The sequence below is a fragment of the Canis aureus genome, chromosome X, assembly GCF_053574225.1.
Source record: "Canis aureus isolate CA01 chromosome X, VMU_Caureus_v.1.0, whole genome shotgun sequence".
Taxonomy (NCBI): domain Eukaryota; kingdom Metazoa; phylum Chordata; class Mammalia; order Carnivora; family Canidae; genus Canis; species Canis aureus.
The window spans coordinates 80,481,998-80,508,570 of NC_135649.1; the positions used below are offsets into that span (position 1 = coordinate 80,481,998).

The 26,573-nt window shown below is 40.8% G+C and overlaps 1 protein-coding gene and 1 long non-coding RNA gene across 5 annotated transcripts in view; one reads left to right on the plus strand and one right to left on the minus strand.

Annotated features, from left to right (window-relative positions):
• Positions 1-26,573, plus strand: part of LOC144309004 (uncharacterized) — a 54,555-nt gene that overhangs the window by 24,358 nt on the left and 3,624 nt on the right. The window contains exons 2-3 of one of the 2 annotated variants that reach the window (XR_013375154.1): positions 15,607-15,778; positions 17,815-22,511. This is a non-coding gene — a long non-coding RNA (uncharacterized LOC144309004). Of the gene's footprint in view, positions 1-15,606; positions 15,779-17,814; positions 22,512-26,573 lie in introns of those variants that run through there. The other variant, XR_013375155.1, reaches the window with a different exon arrangement.
• Positions 7,120-14,623, minus strand: NUDT11 (nudix hydrolase 11). 3 transcript variants are annotated; one of them, XM_077889993.1, is made up of 3 exons: positions 14,590-14,623; positions 13,288-13,822; positions 7,120-9,208 (listed from the first exon to the last, which is right to left on the minus strand). In XM_077889993.1, coding segments are annotated over exons 1-3 (555 nt in total). In that variant the 5' UTR covers positions 14,609-14,623; the 3' UTR covers positions 7,120-9,207. The 3 variants fall into 3 exon arrangements, with proteins under 3 accessions (XP_077746119.1, XP_077746118.1, XP_077746120.1); XM_077889992.1 differs by lacking the exon at positions 7,120-9,208 and having other exon boundaries at positions 10,952-13,822; XM_077889994.1 differs by lacking the exons at positions 7,120-9,208; positions 14,590-14,623 and adding an exon at positions 14,110-14,233 and having other exon boundaries at positions 10,952-13,822.

Genomic DNA, 26,573 nt, shown 5'->3' on the forward strand with positions numbered 1-26,573 from the left:
AAAAATAGAGGGACACCTGGGTGGCTCAACGGTTGAGCATCTGCCTTTGGCTCTGGATGTGATCCTGGAGTCGTGGGATCGAGTCCCACATAGGGCTTCCTGCATGGAGCCTGCTTCTCTCTCTGCCTGTGTCTCTGCCTCTCTGTCTCTGTGTCTCTCATGAATAAATAAATAAATAATCTTTAAAAATAGAATTATCCCAAACAAACAAACAAACAAAAAAAGAATTACCCTATGATCCAGCAATTGCACTACTAGGTATTTACCTAGTACAAAATACAAAAACACTAATTCAAAAGGATACATGCACCCTGATATTTATAGGAGCATTATGTACAACAGCCAAATTATGAAACAACCCAAGTGTCTTAACTGATGAATGGATAGAGAAGATGTGGTATATATACATGATGGAATATTACTTGGCCATAAAAAAATAAAATCTTGCCATTTGCAATGGCATGGTAGGAGCTAAAGAGTATTATGCTAAGTGAAATAAGTCAGAGAAAGACATATATGATATGATTTCATTCACATGTGGAATTTAAGAAACAAAGAAGATTGATCATTTTACTTTTAAAGATTTTATTTGAGAGAGAGATATAGAGAGCAAGCATGGGGAGGGGCAGAGGGACAGGGAGAGGCAGAGAATCTCAGGCAGACTGCACTGAGTGTGGAGCCCAATGTGGAGCTTGATCTCATGGTCAAGATCACGACCTGAGCCAAAAACCGTGAATCACTCAACTTGACTGAGCAACCCAGTTGCCCCAGATTATTGATCATTTTAAAGAGCCAACTTTTTCTATTGTTTTTATAATTTTTCATTTTTCATTCTGTTCTTTTATATTGCCTTCTTTTTTTAAAAGTAGTTTCTACACTCAGTGTTGGGCTCGAACTTACAAGCCTGAGATGGAGTCACATGCTCTAGCAACTGAGCCAGCCAGGCACCCCGTATATCACCTTCTTTTTTGCTTGCTTTGTGTTTACTTTGGTCTTCTTTTTATAGAAACTTATAATTATGAATTGTCCTTTAAGCTCTCTGCTTTAGCTGAATCTCAAGTTTTGGTGTTTTGATTATATCCATCTCAAAGTTTTTTTCTAATTTCCATTGTGACTTTTTTCTTTGATCCATTGGTTATTTAAGGATGTATTGCCTATTTTCCACATATTCATGAGTTTCCCACATTTCTCTCTATTGTTGATTTCTGATTTAATTCCATTTTTGTTAGAGAACATAATTTGTATAATTTCAATTTTTAAAGTCTGTTGAGGCATGTTTATAGCCTAGCATTATGGTCTGTTTTGGAAAATGTTCCCTCTACTTGACAGAATGAATATTTTGCTGTTGTTGGTGGAGTGGTCTTTAGATGTATGTTAGTTTAGTTGTTTTATAGTATTGTTCCCTTGTTTAAACTAGTAAGCTGGAACTACCAGGTCCTTCTTAATTACTCACCATTAAGATTCCCATTGTTTCAAAAATGCTCTTAGGCATGAATTTTTCTAAGCTCTTTCCCAAATAAATTCAGTCCCTACAAGCAAAGCTTCTGTGCTTAGTTCTCATGACTTGCCTCTTCAACTAGGCAGAAACTCCAGACAACTGTACTGGAACAGAGGGTGGTTATAGGAGGCCACTTCTCCTGCAGTAACAGCTCACTGGACACTGAGGGGGAGAAGGTAGTCCCTGGTTATTTCAGCTTGCCTGTCTCCATGTAGAAACTTTGCCATACAAAGGTGCTGAGGCAGAGAAGAGTGGGATTCCACTATTCTTGGCATGTCATGCCTAAGGGTAAGACATCATTCTGTAATTGGGAGTTTGTCCTCTAGCCCAAGCTTGCTTGGAATATCACTTCTGCAACAGCACTTCTGCTGCGGGGAAACAGAAACACTGATGGCCTTGTCCTGGAGTGAAGGCATAGCCCTAGACTAGCAGCTGGGGGGATTGGGAGCCCCCATCTTCTTGGGCACATCCATATCTGGAGTAGAGCTTGTCACATGGAGCTGGGGGAGATGGCATAGCTCAAATGCCACAGATTCTCATGATTTTTATAGAGATTTAATAGATTTTCTTGAACAAATCTTTATTCACTTGCTGTGTGCCCTTATGGCAACTTCTTGGGACTTTAAATGTATGTGTGTGTGTGTGTGTGTGTGTGTGTGTGTGTGTGTATGTATGTAATTGTCGCCAATAAAATGGTATTTCATAGGGGAATGGGTCCACCAAGATCCTCACAGAACCCTTCTGGAAGTTCTACACCCATCCTTGAATGTTCATAAACTTCACTGTCCCCTCTCTACAGTCTCTCCTAGATGACATTGTATATACCTACCTTTTCACCCACTGCTCATTTACTGATGACTCCAAAACCTCTATCTCCAACTCATTCTTCTTTTCTAAGCTGCATGTGTGTGTGTGTGTGTGTGTGTATTTCCAGCCTTGTGGACATCTCCAAGTTAATATCCTTTGGTTACCAGAAACTAGCAGTTATAAAATTAATCCCATGTTCTTTTCATCCCCAGGGAATGGTATCATTAACTCTGTTCCTCCAGTGAGACAGATCAATGATATCTACCTCTCTTTCATTTCCAAAATCCAATTAATCACCTTATGCCCCTTTAAACCCTAAAATGTAGTCATTTCTATCAACGTGGTCAACATGCTTGTTCAGGTCACCATCATTTCTCACCCATACTATCACCACAATCTCCTCTCCCTTTCAAACAATTTTCTACTCTTCAGGCAAATTGATGTCATGTCTCCTTTCCCCAAATCCCTGAAAAAGTTGCATCAGACCCTCTATAATCTGGCTTTTCCTTACCCCACTGGCTTCATGTCTAGAAGATCCTTTCTTCTTCTCTGAACCTTCAGATTATGTTCTAGACATAATGAGAAAGTTCCTATTTCTAAAAGCACCATATTTTTATCTAGCTTCCAGAACCTCACATCTGCTCTTCTTTCTTCCTGGAACACCCCCACCCCCAACTATTTCTCCTAAGACCTGTTCATCCTTCAGGTGTCAAATTATATGGCGTTTCCTCCGAGAATATTCTTACCAAACTAAGTTAGTTCCCCCACTATGTGCTGGCAGAGCCCACAGAATCCCCACTATCATAAAAACACTTGGTACATTTTGTTGGGATTTCTGTCTCTCTAATACAGTGAGAGCTCCATGAAGACAGGGGCCATGTCTGATTTGCCCAATTCACGTACCTCTAGAAGTAACAGAATTCTTGGCCTAGAGTTCTAATAGTTCTGAATAGTTTAGTTTATCACATCTAAAGCTCAGTTGTAGGGATGGAGATACCATATAAATGCAAATACTTTCCTATTTATCTACCAGGTTAGATAAAAAAACACAACTTAAAGAACTAAAAATTTACTGATTGGAACATGCTAGAGAATCTTTCTTCTTATATACAACATATTAATATTTAATTCAGGATTAGAATATGGTAATTCAAAATAGATTTGGACAGTGGGGTATCCTCAGGTAGCAGAGTGTTCCTGGGAAAGGTTTCTTTGCTCTAAATAGAATACACCAAGGATTGGGCTAATTCATAAAATGTCCACTAGGGAGATAGATGTCACTGCTGGTACCATATACAGGTTTCCCCCACTATCCAACGGTAGAGCATTCCTATGAAATCTTTCATAAGCTGGCAGAAAGTGGAGAAGAGATTACCATTCATTTATATGGAAAAATTTTTGAGTGTTCCCAGACCCAAAAATAACCTCTTGGGTTTTTCTGATACCTTAAGACACATCTTGCTAATAAATGTAATGGAAATAAAGTACAGATGCTCACAGATACATTTCAAAGCTATTTGTGGCTTCATGCAGAAATGTTGAGTATAGTTCCCAGGGAAGGAACTTGGTGGGGCCACTCTCACTGCTGGGGTGTACACTGCCCTATAAGGGGTTGCTGCAAAACAAACACTGAACACTATTGTTGCTTTTTTCTGCCTTTTTTTTTTTTTGGTAAAAGCAAGAATTCTCTTCAGATTTCTTTCATTTAGCAAAAACAGGTACAATAGTCCCTCCTTATTCACAGGGAATATGTTCCAAGGCCCCCAAGTGGATACCTGAAACCAAGCATAGTACCAAACCCTACATATACTGTTTTTTTCCTATACATACATATGATAAAGTTTAATTTGTAAATTAGGCACAGTAAGAGATGAACAATAACTGATAATAAAATACAAGAATTATAACATAAGTTATGTGAATGTGGTCAAAATAATCTTGTACTGTACTTACCCTTCTTGTGATGATGTGAGATGATAAAATAATGCCTACATGATGAGATAAAGTGAGGTGACTTATACAGGTATTGTGATGTAGTATTAGGTTACTATTGACTTTCTGATGATAGGTCAGAGGATTATCTGTTCCTGGATCATGGTTGACTGTGGGTAAATAAAATTTCAGAAAGCAAAACCATGGGTAATGGGGGGGGGGGCTACTGTACTGTAGGTTTTTCATAAAAAAGAAGGGCCTAATCTGAACTTTTGAAAAGTGGAAGATACCTATACTAAGAATGACTCTGCAGTCTATTTGTCTTTTTAACAGTCAAAAAACAAGATCTAAGTTTGAGTGGGTAGACAAAAGGAAAAGAGAATTGTTACCAATCCTGTTCTAAATCCTCTATACCCTCAGCACTGGCCCCAAATAAATCTAAACTTCCAGAGGTCCTGATCTGCTTCTTCATACTGCTGTGTAGGCTTGTACAGGGAAAGGTGTTAAGTCTTCTTGTACTGTGGGTGGGCTTTTTGGTTCCCCATGTTTACCATCCAGAAGGTAGAGCACCAAATTCACTATATTGTCAGTCTTATCTTTTTTAAGATTTTATTTATTTATTCATGAGAGACACAAAGAGAGAGGCAGAAACATTGGCAGAGGGAGAAGCAGGCTCCATGCAGGTAGCCCAATGTGGGACTCGATCCCAGGACTCCAGGATCACGCCCTAAGCTGAAGGCAGACGCTCAACCACTGAGCCACCCAGGCCTCCCCAGTCTTGTTTATTCTTAATATAGAACATGAACTTTGGAATAATATAAAACTGAACTTCCATCCCCAACCCATCACAGCTCCTTGATCCATTCCATTAATTTCAGGTTCACTTCTTTGATTCTGGGACTATATATTTAACATACCTTAAGTACTGGTTAGAGATTGAGTTGCAGGAAAAGCTCTCCCTTCTCCATGGGTATGGTAATCATTTTGTACAAGATTTGAAATTGTACTCTCAGCTCTTGGTAGTGATGGGGAATGGGGGATGGAAGATGTCCCTAGGCCATTTGGTCAGCCAGTGCTAGGGAACTAGTCTAGCATTGGAACCTAGAAAATGTATGACCTATGAAATAGTTATAAATTGTGCTTTTGTATTACATTTCCTCACATAACCTGGTAATCTTCAGTAAAATCTTATTAAAATTTAATCTGGTCTCTTGTGTGTTGCAGGAAATTAGGGAAATATGAGGATACATCTTGGAGTAGAAAGAAGAGGGAGAACAGGATTCCATTCCCAGAGTCCAGAATAGTGGTGTCCTTGTTTAACAGTTAAAAACCACTGTGCCCAGAGGGGCAGCAACCTAATGAGGATCAGAGGCTACAGAGAGATAGTGATATGGTAGCTTGCTGAGGATCCAGAGAAGATAGAAGGAACTTCCTGGAAAACAGAAGAGTAGCAAGCCTACTTTAGCCAATATATTGCAACTGTGTGATTTATTAAAGTGGCACCACCTCTGAATCGATGCCTCTCATTCCTACCAGTTTGGTGAGCAGAAAGTGTATGTGGAAATTAGGAAACAAAAAACCAAAAACAAAACAGGGCTATTCTGTCATGCATCAGGAGTAAAAGGCATGGTTTGGATTTCAGACTCAAGTTTTGAGCTGCACATGCACAGAAGTAGCAAAAAATGGTGTAATGGCCCTAAGCATTAGCCTAAAAAATTCTGAGGAACAAGCTACTACCTATGTGGTACATGCTTAACAATTAAAGGGGTCATGGATTTTTGAAAATATTCTGGTGGGAAGGGGGCTCACTTGTGCCATCTGCTTGGGTAACATATATTTGAAGAGAAAAAGGCTGGAATATATTTATATATAGATATATATTTGTCAAATATGGCTATTCTGGGTAGGGGGATCATGTGTGATTTTTTATTAATTTGCTCTGGAGGGAATTCTCCAAATTTCCTGAAATTAAGATAAATTAATTTCCTAATCAGAAAAAATTTAGTTTTTTTAAAGCTAAATTGTAGAGGGGTACCTGGGTAGCTCAGTGGTTGAGCATCTGCCTTTGGCTTAGGGCATGGTCCCGTGGTCCTGGGATCGAGTCCCAAAACAGGCTCCCTGGGGGGAGCCTGCTTCTCCCTCTGCCTATGTCTCTGCCTCTCTGTGTGCCTCTCATGAATAAATAAATAAAATAGTTTTTTTTTTTAAAAAAAAGCTAAATTGTACAATGGGAGTACTGTCTCACCTGGAACCTAAGTTCATGTCCACCATTGGGGTTCAAAGTTTTCTGGTCATGTTTGGCGTGTTGATGAGGCTAAAAGTCTTTTTGCAAGTTGAACTGGGAGACTTCCAAGGAAATAATTCATATTAAAGGAAGAGCAAGTCTACCAATATGTTTAGTTCAGGAACAAAACTTAGGTTTTTGAAGAGGAGGGGTGAGTGTGTCTATCTGGGCTATAGATCCGACTTCTAACCAGCCTTCCCTACTTTAAGTTTTAAGGATAGCAAGGGCCTACAAATAGACAATGAAGAATTGTTTTTCAATTTTTATTATGGAAAATTTCAAATATATACAAAAGTATAGAGAACAGTATAATGAACTCCCAAATATCTGTTACATGGCTTCAAAAATTATAAACTTACCACCAATCTTATTTCATCTATATGCTCACCTACCCCACCCTCAGATTATTTTGAAGCAAATACCAGTAGCATATCATTTCATCTGTAAAATTTATGGTACGTTTCTTTAAAAGATAAAGATTAAAAAAAAATATAACCAGAGTACCATATCACATCTACAAAACAAAACAAACAAAAAACAATAAATTGGGAAATGTGTGATTTCAATTCTGTAAGGACTGAGTTAACAATTAGTTAACTTTTTTTTTCCTTTGTGGCATCTTTATTTTTCTATCTGGTACACGAACAAAGCGAACACAGTCAGAAAAATCAGCTGCACTGGAACACTTCAGCCAATCATAAAACAGCGGGCACACGGACATGGATGGGCAGGGGTGGCAATTCCAGACCGGCTTCCCCCAAAGGGCTTGTGCTCCAAGCCCGCAACCAGAGGGTGCTCTGGGAAAGACTGTGCAGCGCATCTCTGGTGAGGAGAGACAAGGACCAGTTACAAAGGGACTGCAGCCGGGCATGAGTTTATTGGCTTCTGGCCTCATGCTCCTGCTTGATGAAGTTGATTAGCCCGTTGGTAGAAGAGTCGTGAGAGGTGACTGGGCTACTGCCATCAAGTTCAGGCTCAATTTTCTTGGCCAGCTGCTTTCCCAGCTCCACCCCCCACTGGTCAAAGCTGTTGATGTCCCAGATGACACCCTGAACGAATATCTTGTGCTCGTACATGGCAATCAAGGCTCCCAGAATGAATGGCGTGAGCTTGGTGAACACAATAGAGTTTGTTGGGCGATTTCCTTCAAAGACCTTGTGTGGCAACAGCTTCTCTAAGTCCTCTGGACTCTTTCCTGCCGCCTGCAGCTCCTTCCAGGTCTCCTCTGTCAACTTCCCCTTCATCAGGGCCTCAGTTTGGGGCAAAAAGTTGGTCAGGAGGATCTTGTGAAATATTTCACTGGTACCATGAGGGTGTAACACTCACCTAAAATGGAACTCATGTTTTTTCTGATGTAATTGCTTTTATAAATGCAAAGGAAAGAAAACTACCATATTAAAGCCACTTTGAGACCTTTGCAGGAAGCTGGGTAAGAGTGCTGACATTACACATCCCATGGCAAAACTCCATAAGACTATCCCTAAACATCTTTGTCCTTTTCTTAAAGTTGCTCTCTGGAGACAGCTGACCCAAGTCCTCCCTATATAAATTCTTCATATTCTGTTCCCACCTCTGACAGGAATTTTTTTCTTCAATGCCTTTTCTAAGTGGTAACAATTCAGCTGTCTCTCAGTCCTCCATATTCTCACATGCAGAGACCAGGTAGAACGAGAACCCAGCTAAGTGTGTTGGAAAGGGGTTGAAAATTGGCCAACAGAATCAGTAAGAGACGCAAAAGAAACCTAGGCAAATAAGTGGTATAATTAACTTTGGAAACTACCTGTACTGCAGTTTTTGTTGGCTCTGGCATCAAATAATACAGTATACTATACTAAACCTATAAAATGAGAAAAACAATCTTCTCTAAAGGCATGTTAAGATTACATGAAATAAGTGCTTAGGGCATTGCAAAAACATTAAATAAATCATTTGTATATTATCTTAAAATTTATTTTTATAAAAATTCACAATATTGTGTTCACTGTATTTTATAGCAGTTTTATAGCAAGTGCTATTTTTCGAATAAAAATTTCAGCAAAGTAACAACAGTACAAAAATACTGAAGTTGTTACACAAATGAGTGATTCTACAAAATATTGCCCTATGTGATAGGGTAATCTCAAAATGGTGCTAGCCACTGTGTGATATGACATAGAAATATGAGTAATAATTCTTGTCCTTGAACATCTTACAACTGGCTTGAAAAGTTTCTGAAACACCTGATACAGGAAAGCCACATACATGATGCCTAGACAGCATATATTCTACTAGCACCAGATTGAAACAGGAATGTTCTGCCATATGGTGATAACAAAATATGAATTGAATCAAAGAATCGGTGATGTCACTCATATTTCAAGTAGTGTTTCATATACAGAATATGCAAAGATTAAGAAATCCTGGTCTTTGCTCTCAAGGATATCAGTCTAATGGAGAAGGCAGACACATTAAAAAAAAAAGCACAACAAAAGGCTATAGGTGTTGAAGTAAGAGTGTTCATGTACAATAGTATAACAACCAGGGCAAGAGTTGTCAGTGGAATAGATGGATAAGGAGTGTCCCAAGATGTAGGAGGAAAATCAGATGAGCTGTCTCCTTGGAAACGCTCACCTCTACTTGAAAAGTCCATTGATCAATGGTTCACATCAATGATTCTTTCAAGCAATACTGAAATCTTTGCTGTTCATCTGGAAAAACAAACCAACATATAATTAGCAGGTATATATACTAATTTAACAGTTCCTCCAATTGACAAATTTATAAAGGGCCTATTATCTGCATCACTCACTTTGCCTTGGGGAAGTCTTCACAGAATAATCTAATGCAGGTGCAATTTAAGTCTGAATCAGTAGCTGAGGGAGTTCCAAGTTATATTATGAAACAGAAAAGTCAGGAAAGCAATGCTACTACAAGTTTTGCAGAAAAGATAGGTAGTCATGTAAAACAAAAAATTTTAAATTCCATGTTCTGGACTATAGGCTTATGGAAATAATTCAGGCTAGTCCCCACCCATCAAAAGGTCTGTGGTCTAGCCACACAACCATGCAAATAAGTAAACTGTGAGAACCATGAACCATTACACACAGAAGAAAGTATCTTAATCCAGTGGTCAGGAAAGACTTCCCATTGGAGTTTATAAAGTATCTATTTTTATTATCTCAAATTTTACATTTTAAAAAACCCTGAGCATCAGATAGTTAGATAACTTGGTTGAAGTTAGGGTGAGCAAGAACTGGAGCCAGGTTTCCAACCCTAAGCCTGTCTAACTTAAAAACCACAACTGTAGTTTGTATCACACCAAACTGTCTCCTAAAAATATCATGTTTTACTTGTTATCATAGTGACTTTTCCAGTTCTCATAGTGTTCTTTGCCCAGGAACATTTAAAATCTGCTAAATACAGTATAACAGTTTATCAGGAGACAGCTGCCAAGAAAATATTTAAAAACTCTGGTGGTGCCTGGTGGCTCTCCCACATGGGATGCCTGTAAGTAAAAGCTCTTGCTTAGCCAAATATACTGTGTGTGTATGCATGTGTGTGTATATATACACACATCATTTCTTGAAAAAAGTACACTTTATATACAGAGCATCAAGTATTTCCAGTTCACCAATGTGTCTATATTAACCCCCAATGTGAAAACATTAACAAGAATAAACTATTTGACCTGCTGAAAATGTAAGCCATTTATAAAACATGCAGAAAATAAATTTCTGATGCATGTCTGCAGCCTTAATTATCTGTGGAGTACTCCTTTCCCTTTTTTATCAAGGGGAGAGCTGAAAAACCAAACAATGTTCAAGTGAATTTTTAACAATCTTAGAAGGAAAAGAAATCCAAACTGTGCCTCAATTTTTGGAGTGCTGAGGTGTTGGAAATTTTCTATATACTAACTCTGGTTACCTGTTTTGGCCTGAAATTCTTGGTCTTAAAGAGAAAAAAAGAATCTCCTTGGAACTTTTAACTATTCTGACAAGGCTAGGCTCCAGAAAGTATTTCACAAAAACCACTTAAATGAACCTGACAGTCTATCCTGAAAAATATGACTTATTCTAAATGTTTGTCAAAAAGGAAGGAAAAAAAGCTCACAACATGTTTATAGGCTAATAATTCTTAATATTATTAACCTATTAGGTTAATATGAACACTGGATTTTTGCCTTTGTTACATACTTAAGAACCAAATAAAATAATGCAGTATTACCTCCATGAAAAACAAGTACAAGTTAAGTAAGCCTCCAAGACATTTGTGGCAGCATTTCAGGAGGAAGGGGTTTTCATTGACAAAAATATATAAAATAAAAATCCAACATGTCTGCTCTGTTAAGGTAGAACTTAAGAATCTTCTTGAATAACTAGGTTGCTGGGGAAAGATATATTAGGGTCAATGTGAGGTTGTTTGAAATTAAACGTGCTCAAATAGATATTAAATACATACCACTTTTTAAAAAAGATTTTATTTATTGATGAGAGACACAGAGAGAGAGGCAGATACATTGGCAGAGGGAAAAGCAGGCTCCATGCAGGTAGCCTAATCTGGGACTCCATCCTGGGACCCCGGACCACACCCTAAGCTGAAGGCAGACGCTAAACTGATGAGCCACCCAGGCATCCCTACATAACACTTTTTAAGAGAAAAAAAATAGAAAAAAATTAAATAGCCATATTTTATCAAACTATATAATTCAGATGATGAAACTGTCACTGGTTTTAAAAACTTACTCATTTTTTAGTTTACTTTGATAGCTTTACTACGGAAAATATTTTGTGAATTGAAACCTGTACTTCATCTGTGCTTAAATTTGTAACAAGACTTGTTTCCAAAATAGTGGCATCAAATTTCTTTAGACAGTACAACAGTTCCAAAAAAAGAAAGTACAACAGAACTCACTTTTTAACACCAATTTATAAACGTATTGTAATTTGTAGAATTACAGTACAAACCAAATGGAGAAAAAACTGAGTCTTTCGAAAAGTAAAACAAACAACACAAGGGGGCAGCACAAAAAAAGTTTATAATCTAAATCTCAACCGATAAATTTCAAAAATAGAACTATTCTATAGTCTTAAAAGATAAGAAAGCAAATACTAATTAGGAGGAGAAATGCAATTGCCTTTGAGTTACAGGTAATGTTAATTTCCTAATCTGAATTCTGGTTACATACATGTATTTACTATCTAAGAATTGATTAAGCTGTACAGTTAAGATTTGTGCATCGCTCTGTGTGTTGAAAAACAGCATAATAACTTTTAAGAAAAAGTAACTTAAATTTTCAGCAGTAATTGTGTTTAAAACAGGTTATTTTGACTAACAAAATTTTAAATGACCATTATTTTCTACTTTATATTCATTAATAACTACTGGAATGTTTTAAAAATGTTTTAGTGTTATATGTGGCATTAACTTTCCATCCCTAATACCCTCTTCACAAAGGTTTTACTTCTACCTAACTGCTGACATGGCTAAGAGAATAAAGGTAGTTTAAGAAGACAGACCTATGCATTTTAAACAAGATTCCTGATTTCAAACAACTACTGAAGCAAATGCAAGAGCTTTTAATTAGATGCCCCCCAAAAGTTTGACCTGTGACACACAAAAAAAATTATCCTAAATCTTTAAGAGAGATTGTTCAGGGGTTTGGACAGTTTAAGAAGTCTGTAAAAGCTGAGTAGCAAGACGGGTTCCTCACTGGATTGGGATGTAATCGCCATATAAATTCCACTCCTATGGTTACTGGTAGTCAGGAAGGTTAACTGGAATGTCACAAAATTCAAATATGTGAAATAACTTTCTTTCAAAGACTAGTTTATATTGAGAAAACCATGGTTGCTCTACAGTATTAAGAAATGGGCAATGGAGTTGGAAGCTGAACACGCTAAATTACACTCGATGAATACAGTTTTCATGACAGTATGTACATATCAGGATATGTTTGGCTAACAATACTTTCCCAAGAAGATACTCAGTGTATAAAGTAATATAATCTGAAACTACATTTGGGCTATATGGGAAATGGCCATTTCAAATATGCAGCAACAAATGACCAGTGGTCAGAATTCTTTTGAAAATGAAATCATAAAAAAAAAGGAAAAGAAAATGAAATCATGTACGTATGGGTAAAGAAACTTCTGAAAAGGGCAAATTAGATCACATTACTGAACCGAAAATTGTTGCCCACTGTGGAAAGACCACAAGATGTAAAATTTCTTAAATACTTTAAATATATATATAGATCTATATCTATCTGATCTTTAAACCAATTTCCATCACAAAAGGGCTTGCTAGCAAGGTCTAATGCTGCGAATGAGAAAGCAAAAAATACAGATGCCACACAACCAAGATGTTCAGATTTTAAAGGCCTTCACTCCAAAACAAACCACAAGATTGGTACCAAAAACACGCACGCGCACACACACACGTGTGTGCAATGTAATAAACTACAGCATCAACACACACACACAAAGGGCTGGGCAAGCAGTTAAGGCACCTTAAAAAAAAAAAAAAAAAAAACATGTGGTTTAGGATTTAGGAAATCTGTTACAGTGCTACCAAGCAGCAATTTTGAAAGCATCTGAAAAACGTGCAAATTGTCTGAAAACAGTGTCTGGCAACCGAGACAGTTTGCAAGCGTGATTCAGAGGTCTGCCAAGGAAACAAAAGAAGCCCCCCTCCTCCCCGTGAGACCGCAAAGGAATGAGAGGTGCTCCGGGCACTATGTATTCTAAGATAGGCGGAAAGCAGAAGTCTGTGCAGGAGCCGTACATACTAGGGATCGCTCTGTGGCAGGGACGCGGCCACGGAGTTTCCATTGGTTGGGGAACCGCCCAGCTTTAGTTTTTCCAGATATTCGGCATGCACGGGCTTGTGGCACTGGAGAACCTTGATCGCATCTTCGATTTTGAACCACTCTCGCTTCCTCCCAATGCTAACCGAATCTTCCCAATCCTCCAGAATCTCAGTGACAGTCAGTACGTACACGTACGTTCTGTGCTTGCGGTCTTGGTTCTGCTCGAAAATGCCCAGGAGCCGGCCTAACTTCCCCTTCACTCCCGCCTCTTCGTACACCTCTCGGACTGCTGCACCGCCCGGCTCCTCCTCGGGCTCCATGCCCCCGCCCGGCACAATCCAGCGGTCCGGGTACCGACTGCTACTCACTAACAGCACCTCGTCCTCGCGCTCGCTCCGGAAGCACAGGCACGCCGCTCGCTTCTTGAACCCCTCCGGGTCGTAGGTGCGCGTCTGGTTCGGCTTGCACTTCATCCTCTGGGCCGTCCGCTCCCGCCGCTCGCTGCCGCTGCTGCCTGAGGTGCCGGGGAGAGAAAGAGCTGAGTAGAGGTGCAAGGAGAGAAAGCGCTCTAGCCCTGAGTCCCAGGAACCCGAGGAGAGATGGGGCGGGGGCGGGGGCGGGGGCGGGGGCGGGCGAGGTACGTCAGTTAGCTCGTCCCTCGTGCGGGCCGGAGGGTCCCGAGCGCAGCCGCCTGAGTGGACGAGGCGCCGCCGCCCCCCGCGCGCGCCGCCGCGCCCGCGCCGCCGCCCCCGCGCCTGCCGCCGCCGTCGCGGCGGGTCTGCCACTCCGCACACAGCCCACCCGCGGCTCCTGTGGGCGTCTTTTTCCCTCCTCAGCCGCCCGGCAGGGGTTGAGTGAGGTGAGGCGCATTCGCGTGCGCGTCCGCGTCCACGTCCACATTCACGTGCGCGTTCACGTTGGAGGGCGAGGGGCGGAGGCGGGGGTCTCGCTGCTCCCGCAGCGCGTGAGGCGCCTCGGGCCCACTGCGCAGGCGCCCCGCACCTCCCAGGCTGGGAATCTCTTTCCTCAGGGAGTTCAATTCCCGCGCTGTGACTGTGGCCGAGATCGTTTCCACGTGTGCCTTTGCGTGGAACTTGGCTGTGGCGCGGCCAGACCTTTCTCCTCATCCTCCTCAGCAAGTTGCATGAAACACCTACACTTATTTTACAGACGATAAGGTCAAGGGCATCATCATCGCCCCATAATGAATGCTACTGACTTAAGGTTTATGAGGGCCCGTTGTCGTCAAAATGGTCCTCAGTATTCTTGGCAAAGCAGTACCTAATCTTTGCTGAGTCATATCAGTCCTTTCAGTTCTTCAACAGGTTTGTCCACCTAAAAGGTAAAACAGCCGGTTATAGTTTATCAGCAAAATGGGTTTATTTGGGTGTAGCAGAGGAATTGCAATTCGGGACATGCAAACTATGGCACCCCATAGGCCAGTCTGGAGATGAGACCAGAGGAATCTTTGGATTTTTGGAACTTTCTGGGGAAAAGGAGGTGGTTGGGAGGGACTGCTGTGAAGGCAAAGTCGACACAAAGGACAGCAACAGTTCTAGGTGCTGACGGTTTCTCATTAGCCCAGTTGTGGTATTTTCCTATTGGCTGAGCTTGTTGCTGGGCGAGGAGAAATTCTTTTTTTCTCTTGCTGGAGTAGGGAAAGTAAGCTTCTTCCTGTTGGGAATGCCAAGCAGTTTGTCTTTGTTGGGGTCTGCAATGGCCTGCAGTGGTAGGGCATGAGAGCTCTCCCTGCTGGCCTCCCGACTCCATTTGAAATGAGGTCTCCTTTATTCAGGGTGTCAGGGTCTTGGCCTTGCTGGGCATGTTGGCACAGCCCATAACTTAACACTTTTCTTGAACTCCTATTGACCTCTTACCTAACCTCTGTTCCTCAGTTTCCTAACAGTAAACTTCTCGCCTACTTGTATCAGCCCTTGGCACTTGGAGTCCCATTCACCCAACAGCTGCAGAACCACCCCAAGTCTCCTTTTATTAAGTCCCAACAATCTTCACCCTCCACACCCTCTACCCTTCTCTCTCTTTCTCACTGATGGGTGCTGCTTTGGGTTTTGGAAAACATACCTATGGAAAGCCCTTAATAGTTTTCAGTTTGATGTTTACAAGGCTCCTAGTGTGGGACTCCAGCAAAGCCACTTGGTGCTCCCTCACCACCTCTCTGTTTGGTCATGCTGTCCTCTTGGCCAAGAAGTGGTCCATCCCAGTAAAACTTTAACAACCAAAAGCCTTCCCTCACCTTTTCTTTTTCTTTTTTTTCTTATTGTTTCCCTGCTCTAACAGTAGCCTTATGGAGAAGACCTCTGATGTCCCCCAACTTTTGCCATACTGCAGCTTAGGCATCTTTGTCTCTCTCTTACCCACAATCCCTCTGCTGGCATCAAGCAACCAGGATCATGGAAACTCACTTTTCCAGGGAAATAATCCCTCATCAAAGGGAAATTGAATCTGAAATGTAAGTGCAAAGGAATTTTTGTTTGTTTGTTTGTTTGTTTGTTTGTTTAGAGAAAGAGAGAGAGAGGGAGGGAGGGAGGGAGGGAGAGAAGGGGAGTGCGTGAATGGGGAGGGGAAGGGCAGAGGGATGAAGAGAGAGAGAGAGAGAGAGAGAGAGAGAGAGAGAGAGAGAATCTTAAGCAGGTTACACGCCCAGTGTGGAGCCTGATAGGACCCTGAGATCATGACCTGAGCTGAATCAAGAGTTGAACGCTTAACTGACTGAGGCACTTATGTTCCCCAACAGCCCAATTTTTATTTTAAAAATTTTCCCTTTTTAAATTTAAATTAAATTAATTAACATATAGTGTATTATTAGTATCAGAGGTAGAGGTCAGTGATTCATCAGTCTTATATAATACCTAGTGCTCAATATATCACATGCCCTCCTTAATGTCCATCACCCAGTTACCCCATTCCTCCACCTCCTCCCCTCCAGCAACCCTGTTTGTTTCGTATAATTAAGAGTCTATTATGATTTGTCTCCCTCTCTGATTTCATCTTGTTTAATTTTCCCTCCCTTCCCCTATGATCCTGTTTTGTTTCTCAAATTCTATATATGCGTGAGATCATATGAAAATTGTCTTTCCCGAGTGACTTATTTCGCTTACCAGCTCAATTTTTACAGCTCAATTTTTAAATAACAAGTTGGATCAGCTTCTCAGGTTCTGTTCTACTCCATTTATGCCCAGAATAGCTCATAAAAACGATCCTGTTCCCAGTGGCAACAGACACCTGCAATATCTAGAGCATAATATGACTAAACGTGTGGGTTGCATATGAAGAAAATGATAAAATGGAGACATAAAGAGAATGACTTCAACCAATAGAGATACTACTACTATTGACCATATTTTAATGTTATATGGATGGTCAAAGAACAGTTGAAGGAATGTGACATCCTGTAATTAAAAACAAAGTAGGAACATAGATGTTAGCAGGCTGTATTCTTCAGTGTGTGTAATAGACAAATACACAAACGATGTTAAACAACTAGAAGAAATTCCACTACAATCAGGATCTGGGCAAATTATCACCAGTATGATTAAATTTTGCTTTATATGGTCTTTCCAGTGTAAGGAGAATGTAAAGAGAAAAAAGCATTGTTACAGTAAAGAAGACAAAATTTTCATTTTTTCCAAATGATACGAATATCTTCTTGGAAAAAGCCTAAGAAATGATGTAAAAATGAATTCTTTCCAATGGCAGAATGAAATATTAATATTTAAAGTATGGATGCTTTCATGTATTCCAGTAGTAATCATATAGAAAATATAATAGGGAAGTGATAGTATTCAGAGTAGCAGTATCAACCATCACACAATAAATAAAATACCAAGGAATCCTGAACAATATAGTTGGGATATTGTAGTAGAAAATGATAGAGCTTAGACTCAGCTTTGAAAGATAGTATGAATGAATCCAGAGGAATTCCAGCAAAGCCCGGAGGTGGGATTGATGTCTGTGGGGAGGGGTGGCCCAACCAGGCCCTAGCCACATCACTAGTCTACTTTATAGTTACCACATCCTATCTCCTCATTGTACCAGAGGGGCCGCTTTTCAGTCTAAGTCTATCACTTCCACATCAGAGGATGCCTATGTAGTAGGTCTCTGCTGGGGCCATATTTTTTGGAAGGGAGAGGAATAGCAAATTAGAATATGGAAAGAGGTTCAGGAAGAATTATTACTGGCAAAGTCACAGCACATTTCTGGATAAGGGGATCCCCAATTGACGGTTTGGTACACTGCCAGGAAAATTTCAAACTGTTTTTTTGGCAAAATTTCATACAATGAATATATTATTCATGTATTAGATCGATAATAGGGCAAGATAGCTATTAATTTTTCTGCAGAAGATTAAAAATCATTTTTGGGAGACTAGCATTCCACTGTCTGGGTCACCCATAGTTAACGATTTCTCTAATGATGAACGTGGTTGTTTCACAAAGTATGGTAACAGTAGACTGTTACAGTAATGACTGTAATTTGTGCATGCAGGCCTGTATCTCTTCCCACATTGCCCTTGTCCTTGGCGATGGAATTTGCTTTGTCCGATGGAACCATAGCAAGTGTGAAGCCAGCAGAGAATTGAAAAGCACTTGCACACCACGGTTTGCCCCCTCTTGCTGCTCTTGGCACAGAGAACAACAATGTGAAGAAGTGTGGGTGAGGTGGATGATGAGAGGCCCAGGACCCATGTATTCTCTCCACCACAGCCGATGGTGAACCAACTGCCAGATGTGGGTGAGACCATGATAGACCATCTAGCCCCCAGCAGAGCCAGGGGCTCTCACCACAGATGCATAAGCAGGCGTTCTGAGAACAGCGAAAGGACCACTCAGCTTTGCTCAGCTGAAATTATTGACCTGCAGAATTACAAACAGAATTTGGTTGTTTAAAGTCACTAAATTTTGGATGGTTTGTGGTACATCAAAATCTGGCTGGCACAATTGGTAACTGCCACCCATCAAAATCCAACCAAAAATAGGAGATAGATAAAATACTTTTCATAGTAGAAATATAGCCTCTGCTTGCAAAAGTTGACAGTGAACTTTCCCTGGAGTCTTAAGGAAAGGGATGAGGTTAAGATGTGTGACATTTGTTGGATACGATCTGTTTGCCAAGCCCTGGGTTGACCCCTGTATCCTGTTTAACAGCCCATTAAATCTTAGAGAGGAGATTACTATTTGCAATTCATAGAAGAGAAGACTTAGAGTGGAGTTTGTATTTGAATTCAAGTCTTCGTGTCTCTACAGCAGATTATTTTTATCAGGAGCTATGGTTTGTTGTGTCATTTTTTGGATGATGTGGAGAATTGACTTCTTACATGAGGTGTTCTTTTGCTAAGAGTCACTGGGTTCAAAGAAAGGTATTTTCATCTGGATGTTCTTCTCCTGCACAATCTAGTGAAAAGAACACCTAAGTGCCTACCTCACTTCCACCAATCAAGTGTGTCACCTCGACATGTTACTTGACCACTTGAAGTTCAATAACTTCTGCACACAGAAAATGGAATTAAGTGATGCAGAAGAGAAGATATTGTTTCATCATCACTCTGGGCATTGATTTTGATCTATTGGTGGTCTGATTGGTTTTACATACTTAATATGTATCAACCAACAAATCTGAACAATGAGTATCAGAATCTCCCTTCAACAGATTAAGAAACCAGCTGACATGCGCTTAAGTAAGACAGTAAGTGAGGGAGCTGAGATTCACACCTTGGTCTGTGTGACTCCAAAGGCAATCCTCTTCCCTTCTCTATGACACATGTCATGGATGTTGAGAGTTGCTGACATGCACAGCCCATGCCATTCCTGTGATACAGATGTCTTCCCCTGGGAGAATGTTAGAGACCTTCCCAGAGCCCTTTAGCATTCACAGCCAGAACCAACTTTCAGGAGAGTGACCACAACATATCTGAGAGGATTTCAGGAGATAGTAAAGGCGAACAGTCAGGTGAAGTGATTTTAGTAGTAGTCAATGAGAGAAAACATGATGTTTTACAAACAATAGTCAATGAGAGAAAACATGATGTTTTACAAACAAATGACCTAGAATTTAAATCTGGCTCTCTCAAGTAGTTTTGCAGCCTGAAGCAAGGGAATATCTCTGACTGTATTATTTCTCATCTGTAAACTGGGATTATAAAAGTACCTACCTCATTAACCTCACCTTGCCTGAAAGGGCTTTCCTGACCATGTGTACCCACCCTCCACTTACACTAAGATTAAATTACCTCTCCCCCCCCCCTTTTTTTTTAATTTTTGAGGCTTCCTTGACTTTAATTCTGTCACTGCTCTACCCAAGGAGCTCTGTAATTGGCCTGCATGTTTGTAAGAAATTAAAGGCTGGGGGCCAACCTGACACATATCTATACTCTCTGAATCAGGCCAGTGCCTGACCTTGGTGTCCAGGAAGGATTAAAAATATATTGTTTGAGTGTAAATGTTGACGGAAGTTACATGGATCAAAGGCCAGTGATTAGTGTACCTGTTAATTGATTATTAGCGATATAAAATGAAAGATGAGTGAACATAGGCATCTCCAATATATCTTTTCACATGGGGAGGTTGGATGGGTTGTGTTCTTCAGATCACTCTCCATATGCTCCCCATTTTGTTGCTTCTTTGTCTGTCTTGGATACTGTTTTTCCCTGGATCACAGAATTGGCTTCATAGTGCGTCTATGGTAGATAATTCAGTAAAATCTTCCCCAATACAAAGTGATTGGAGCAAGAAATACCTCTCCAAGTTTTCCCTTTGATTAATGAGTGAATCACAGGGTGAATACAGGCCTTTTACTTTTGTGGTTTTGTGAGTAATGGCTCAGTGTGCAACCAAGGGTGTGAACACAAAGATCAATGGATATCAAGTCCAGGTGAGTGCTTCCATTCTCTCCGAGAGGCAGCACTTCTTGATTTCTTCTGCTTCTTTGGTCACTCCCTCTAGTTCCCTGACTGCTATGTTTCTCCTTTGCACCGACATTGTCCCTGTACATACTTCTCATTCAGCACCTAAGCCTTTCTAGTGCTCCTCTGTTCATGTGTCAGAGTCAAATGCTAATGAAAATCTACAAGCACCCCCCAACCCCTATTTTATATTGCTAAGTGCACTCACCTTTTCCACCCCACCCCATATTCCTGATCCCCTTTTCCTTGGCCTGAGTTATCACCTAACAGACTATGTTATTTACTTCTTTCTTATGCTTATTGCTTATTTCTCTCCCCACCCCCACTATAGCTCCTGCTTGAATAGAAGCTCCTTGATCTTAGGGATCCTTGTCCCTTGCCCACTGGTATATCTCGAGCAGCCCAGAACATTGCTGAGCACACACTCTAGTCATCTGCATCATATCTATTGATATAATGGGCATATCTGTCTCTCTTGCTACATTGTGACACCCTTGAGAGGCAAGGGCCACATTTTATTGGTCTTTGTCAATCCACCATCCAGGACAGTTTTTCATTCAAATGGAAAGGCATCGCTGAATATCTGTGGAATCAATCCGTTAATTAATCTTTTGAAAGTGACACTAATAGGGAAAACATTCTGTTTCCAAACCGCAGTTATTCTAGTAGGTGCCATCGGTGTCAGCACCATGTATGTATCAGCTGCCGTGCAAACTATCTTAGGCAGCTGGGAGATATTTGAGGGCTAGAAGTCTGACCCATTTTTTTGTGGATCCCTCAAAGGGCTGGTACCATTCTTTCTGCACAGCAGGATTTAGAGGGGTGTTTCAGATAGCCATTCATCACCTGATGATTTTATCTGTGCAGGACGTATACTATAATTTACCTAATTTCTTTTAAAATAAAACTGTATCCTTGAGAATAAAACATATAATTAAGCAGACAAAATGAAAGCAATATGCTGACATGGTTGAAATAAATGTTGAGGCTAATGTGAAGTAATAGTGCACATAATGATGGGCGCTACACTAGGCTCTTCATCAATCTTTCATTTAGTCCTAATAAAAGTACTTCAGGGGTATACTGTCATTTTCACTTCACAAGGGAGGATATTGAGATCAAGGACATAGTGGAAATTGCCCAGGACCTGAAAGCTTGTAGGTAGGTACACGAGGTGGAAACTCAGGGCTCATTGATGATGACACCCCAGAAAGTCTGCAGTATAGGCCTGCCCCCAGCAGTCCTGTCTGGTTCCCCTTCCATTATTTGCTGGTGCAGCTCTGCACTATCTCATCCTATCTCCCAAAATTTCAGAAGCCCTTCATCCCAGAAATCTTTTCCCTGTTCCTTGGGCCCAAATGTTGATATATTCAACACTAATTCTGGCTGTGACAGAAGAAAGATGATGGTTTTGAGCCCTTGTAGAAGACTAGAATAATTGTTACTTACCACTCCTTCGTGACTTTTGATGATTGTGGATCCTAAGGAAGGCCCTTTGTTGCAGAGCTGGTTTCCTTGTGTGAGAATCCTGTGTTTGGCAGGATGCCCTTCCCTTCCACAAAGGCATCCAACCTGCCCAGGAAGGAAGATAGTTTGCTTGTCAATGACGCTGCGCACCCACAGGCCCAGGCACCATGAGACCAGTTCCTTCAGAGGCGAAACAGGTTTCTCAGGGTCACCAAGCTGTTCCACAAATTTCACGGGCTCCTTAGATAAAGACGCATACAGCTGATGTTTGGTATCAATTTGGGAAAAGGAAAATAACTGCAATCCTTCTTTCACAGTAAAAGCCTCAAGTACCTTGATCAGAATTAGCCTGTTCTGGAAAGATGCACCATTAGTGAGCACCATGTATGTATGTAGCTATGACCAAAGCAGTAGCTATGACCAAAGGTTCTGAGCCAGGCATCCATCATTCCCTGGAATTTGAGATTGGTAGGAAAACAGCTTTTCCTTCTCTTGTTTTCCGTCTTCTTTTGGGCTACCTATTTCAAGGCAAGTTTGAAAATTAGTGGTTTTGTTAGAAGTATTCCAAAAATACAATATTGTATCTCCTAGTAGAGGACACCAGTTAGACTCTTAGTTTCTAAACTTCACTTTAACTTTGGTCAAATAGCTTTTTCTACCAGCCTACATGTCAAAGGAAGTATCCTAGATTTGTTGCTCTGGATGAACTTCCTGGTGTATGTCATTCCCAAAATCCTCATAAAGGAATCCTTCTTGGTTTTTTTGTTTGTTTTTTAACTGCTCTATCAGAAGAGATAATAAAAGCTCTTTGAGGGCCTACGGTGTTTCAGGTGTTTTGCATATCTTGCTGGTCACCTTCATAATATTCCTATAACATAAGTACCATTATTCCAAGTTCACAAATGAGGACATTAAGGCCCAGAAGGATAAATATATTGGCCCTGATGCATGGCTAGAAAGTGGCAGACCTGAGATTTAGGACTCCTGTCACAACCATTGCCTGCATTGGTCAGCATATTCTGACGTTTAAACAAAATGCAAATAAATCCCTGTGTTTTTGAAAGTCACCAACGTCAGTTAAAATATTCTCTACCATTGCTATGTTATCAGTCTATTTACTTTGAGTCTTGCTCTTGCAAATAATACTTTTCCTTTACATGAGATACTGAGTTTATGACATTATAGTCAGGAGTGGCAGATATGAAAAGGCATATACATGACTAAGGCCCCTGGCGTTGTTACTGTAAGGCATATTGTGTGCTGCTGAAAAGAATGTTATGTGCTATATAGAGGCACATGGACAAACAGACCAGATTTCCATTCCTCCAACACCTCTTCTAGAGGGGCTTCTATCTTCTAGAAGGGCTTGCATGGCACCTGAGACTGAAAAGCCACACATACAGCACTGCTATGAAAAATATCGGCCGTACTACCTGCAGATTGGAAGTGGGCATTTTTGTTGTCAGTGTTTCTGTATGAAATAGATGAATTCAACAAACCACGTTTCATGTAGTCTGCTTCATACAGGATATGCAAAAAACAAACAAAACATGGTCCCAGCACTTAAGTACCTCACAGGTTTCCCTGTACTTTTGTTTTTCAAACAAAAAAACGGAATGTAATTTGTGAATTAGAGGTCTCCATAGGGTACACTTGCAGTGCACGAGAGGAAAAGAGGAAGAAGAGACAAAGAATTGGACTGAGAAAGAATAGCGCAATAGGAGCAGGAGTCAGATCAGGAGAACTGAGTCCTCGTGACTATGAACACGTATGTCTGTACCTCAAAATTCCACTCTTTGGGGACTCACCAACGTGATCCCATGTTCTTGAAAGTTTATAAATTTCACCAAATAATAATCACATTACCAATCTTATATTTATTAACTTATTTCTCCAGTTAAACTTCTTTACAGGTGTGAATACTGTGTATCGATCACTTTGCATTTGAAAAGCCTAGGAGAATTTCAAAACTTCTTCCACTGTGAGGACATTTCAGAAACTGAAAAATTATTAGAAAGGCCAGCACTGATTATGAAGTCAGGAGGTCAGCAATACACTGGTACTGGAAGCTATTGAACATAGGGAATGGGATGAAAGTCAGATAATCCATATGTACCACACACTTTGGTAGGCTCTGGGATTAGAGGGATCATTCAAGCTGATCCAGCTATCTTAGTACAGAAAATCATACAGGCGGATCTTAACCCCAGTGGTCCGTAAATATTTGTCAAAATTCTTTATCAGGGAAGTGTTTTACACACACACACACACACACACACACACACACACACACACATTAAATTAGAATTCTGGAACTCAACTAGGCTCACAGAGTATTGGAGCCAGTCTGTCTGACTCTCAAGCCTCAAAGAATGTCTATGACATCAGACCCTTTTACTTCTTAAAGACTGATCAATTGGGGGGGGGAGAGAGAGAGGGAGAGAGAGAGAGAGAGAGAGAGAGAGAGAGAGAGAAGAAGAAGAAGAAGAAGAAGAAGAAGAAGAAGAAGAAGAAGAAGTAGTAGGAGGAGGAGGAAGAGGAAGAGGAGGAAGAGGAGGAGGAGGAAGAGGAAGAGGAGGAAGAGGAGGAGGAGGAGGAGGATGGGGGAGGAGCAGAGGGAGAGAGAGAGAGTCCTAAAGCAGACTCCTTACTCATCATGGTGCTCATCACAGGGCTCAATCCCTGGACCCTGAGTTCATGACCTGAGCTGAAACCAAGAGTCAGCTGCTTAACAACTGTGCCCCCCAAGAGCCCCCAGGACCCTTTTTCATAATAATTTATTTAAGTTTAATTCAGAGCCCTTATCTACAATTCCCCTGGCTGTGCATGTCTGTTGTTGCCCCATAAGATATCCTTGGAACTGAACGTTCTGCCTTATCTAAAGGGCAGAGACTGAGTGGGCAGCTCCAGCATGGAACTCCTTCACACTAAGTATGGCACGCATCTTACTGGGACATATCCTTCTTGTTACTGTCATACTTCAAGCTATCCATTCTTGCCTCTATATTACAACTAATCTTCACTACACAAGAGTTAGAATTCTCTGCACTGTGACTTTGGCTGTGCTTATTTTAATTTGCACCTTAGAGCTACATGTGGTTATGGCTGGGACAGAAATTATGTCCCATTCTCTCCATTAAGTTGGATAATACAGAGAATTACCTTAACCACAACAGGTTCAATGCAGTAATAACTTAAATACCTGATATCAGTTTTTCTGTGGCTGCACAACAAATTGTGACAAATTTAGCATCTTAACCACTAATTTATTAGTTCACAGTTTCTATGGGTCAGTTGTGTGGCATGGATCTAGTGAGTTCTCTGCTTGGGGTCTCACAGGGCTGAAATCAAGGTGTCAACTGGGCTGGGATCTTACCTGGAGGCTCTGGAAAGGAAACTATTTCCAAGCTCTTTCAGGTGGTTAGAGGAATTCAGCTCCTGTGGAGCAGGATGTTGTTGGGGCTGCTCTCAGATTCTAGAGGGGCTGGCTGTAGTTCTCGTCCTGCAGTTCTCTCCATCTTCAAACAAGCAATGGTGTGTCAGGTTCTTCTTCTGCTTCAAATCTCTCTTGCTTCCCCTTCTGCTGCCAGCCAGAGAAAGGTTTAAAGAGCTCCTGTGATTAGATTAGGCTTTTTTGTATAATCTCTCTATTTAAGGTCATTGTTTAGTAACTTTCAGTACACCTGTAAAATCCTTTTAGCCATGTAACAACACAAATATGCACAAGATAATTCATCTTATTCATGGTATCTGAGATTGTGGTGGGAAATGTTAGGAGACCAGTTTTAGAAGTCTACCTACCACAACCTCGAATAACCATCATTTGATTATTTATGTAAACCTTTTTTTTATGACCCTGGTTGTCTGAGTCCTATGAACACAATGCCCACTCTTTACGGACTTAGATCATGTTGTCATGCAGTTGTACTTTTAACAAGTGGCTTGTGCCTTCCCAAGTGTATTAGTCAGAGTTTTCCAGATGAACAGAATCAGTAGCATCGTGTGTGCTTGTGTGTGTGTGTGTGTAGAGAGAGAGAGAAAAACAGAGAGAGAGAGAGTGTGTGTGTGTGTGTGTGTGTGTTTGTGTGTGTGTTATTGTGATGAACTGGCTCACATGAGTATGGGAGCTAGGAAGACCAACATCTATGCCAGCAAGGTAAGAGGCAGGAGAACTCTAGTGTAGTTCCAGCCCAAGTCAAAAGGCCTGAGAACCAGGAGAGGCAATGCTTTAAGTTGCAATCCACCAGCTGCTGGGGTCAGTTCTCAAGAAGTTTTGATCTTTCACTCCACGTCTAAAGGCAGGAAAAGACAATGTTCTACCTCAAGCAGCCAGGCAGGATAGATTCCGTCCTGCTTGAGGGAAAGTCAGCCTTTTTGTTCCACGTAGCCTTCAACTGATTGGATACAGGACACCTACACTGGAGAGGGCAGTCTGTTTTACTCAGTCTACCTATGCAAATATTAGCCTTGCCCGTAAACACCTTCACAGACACACACACTCAGAATAATGTTTGACCTAATATCTGGCCACCCTTTGGCCCAGTCAAGGTGACACATAAATTTATACATAACACCAAGCATCTTGACAGTCCATTGATTAACATTTATTTTTAAATTTCCTTTGTATCTTAAATACTCTATTTCCATGTTTCCCAATGATAAAATGCATCTGTGAATGATCTCACTTTTAGTCACATGTTAACTATTTACGTTTTAGTTTATATGTTGATAGGGAAAACAGATCTGCAAGCAGTTTACATTCTTTACTGTAAAGGGGAAATTTGCATCACGCTGCATGCAAATTTAACAATACCTAATATTTATGAAATATTTACCATATTTGGCAAGTTCTTTTGTCAGCTCTGTAGGTGCTTTACCT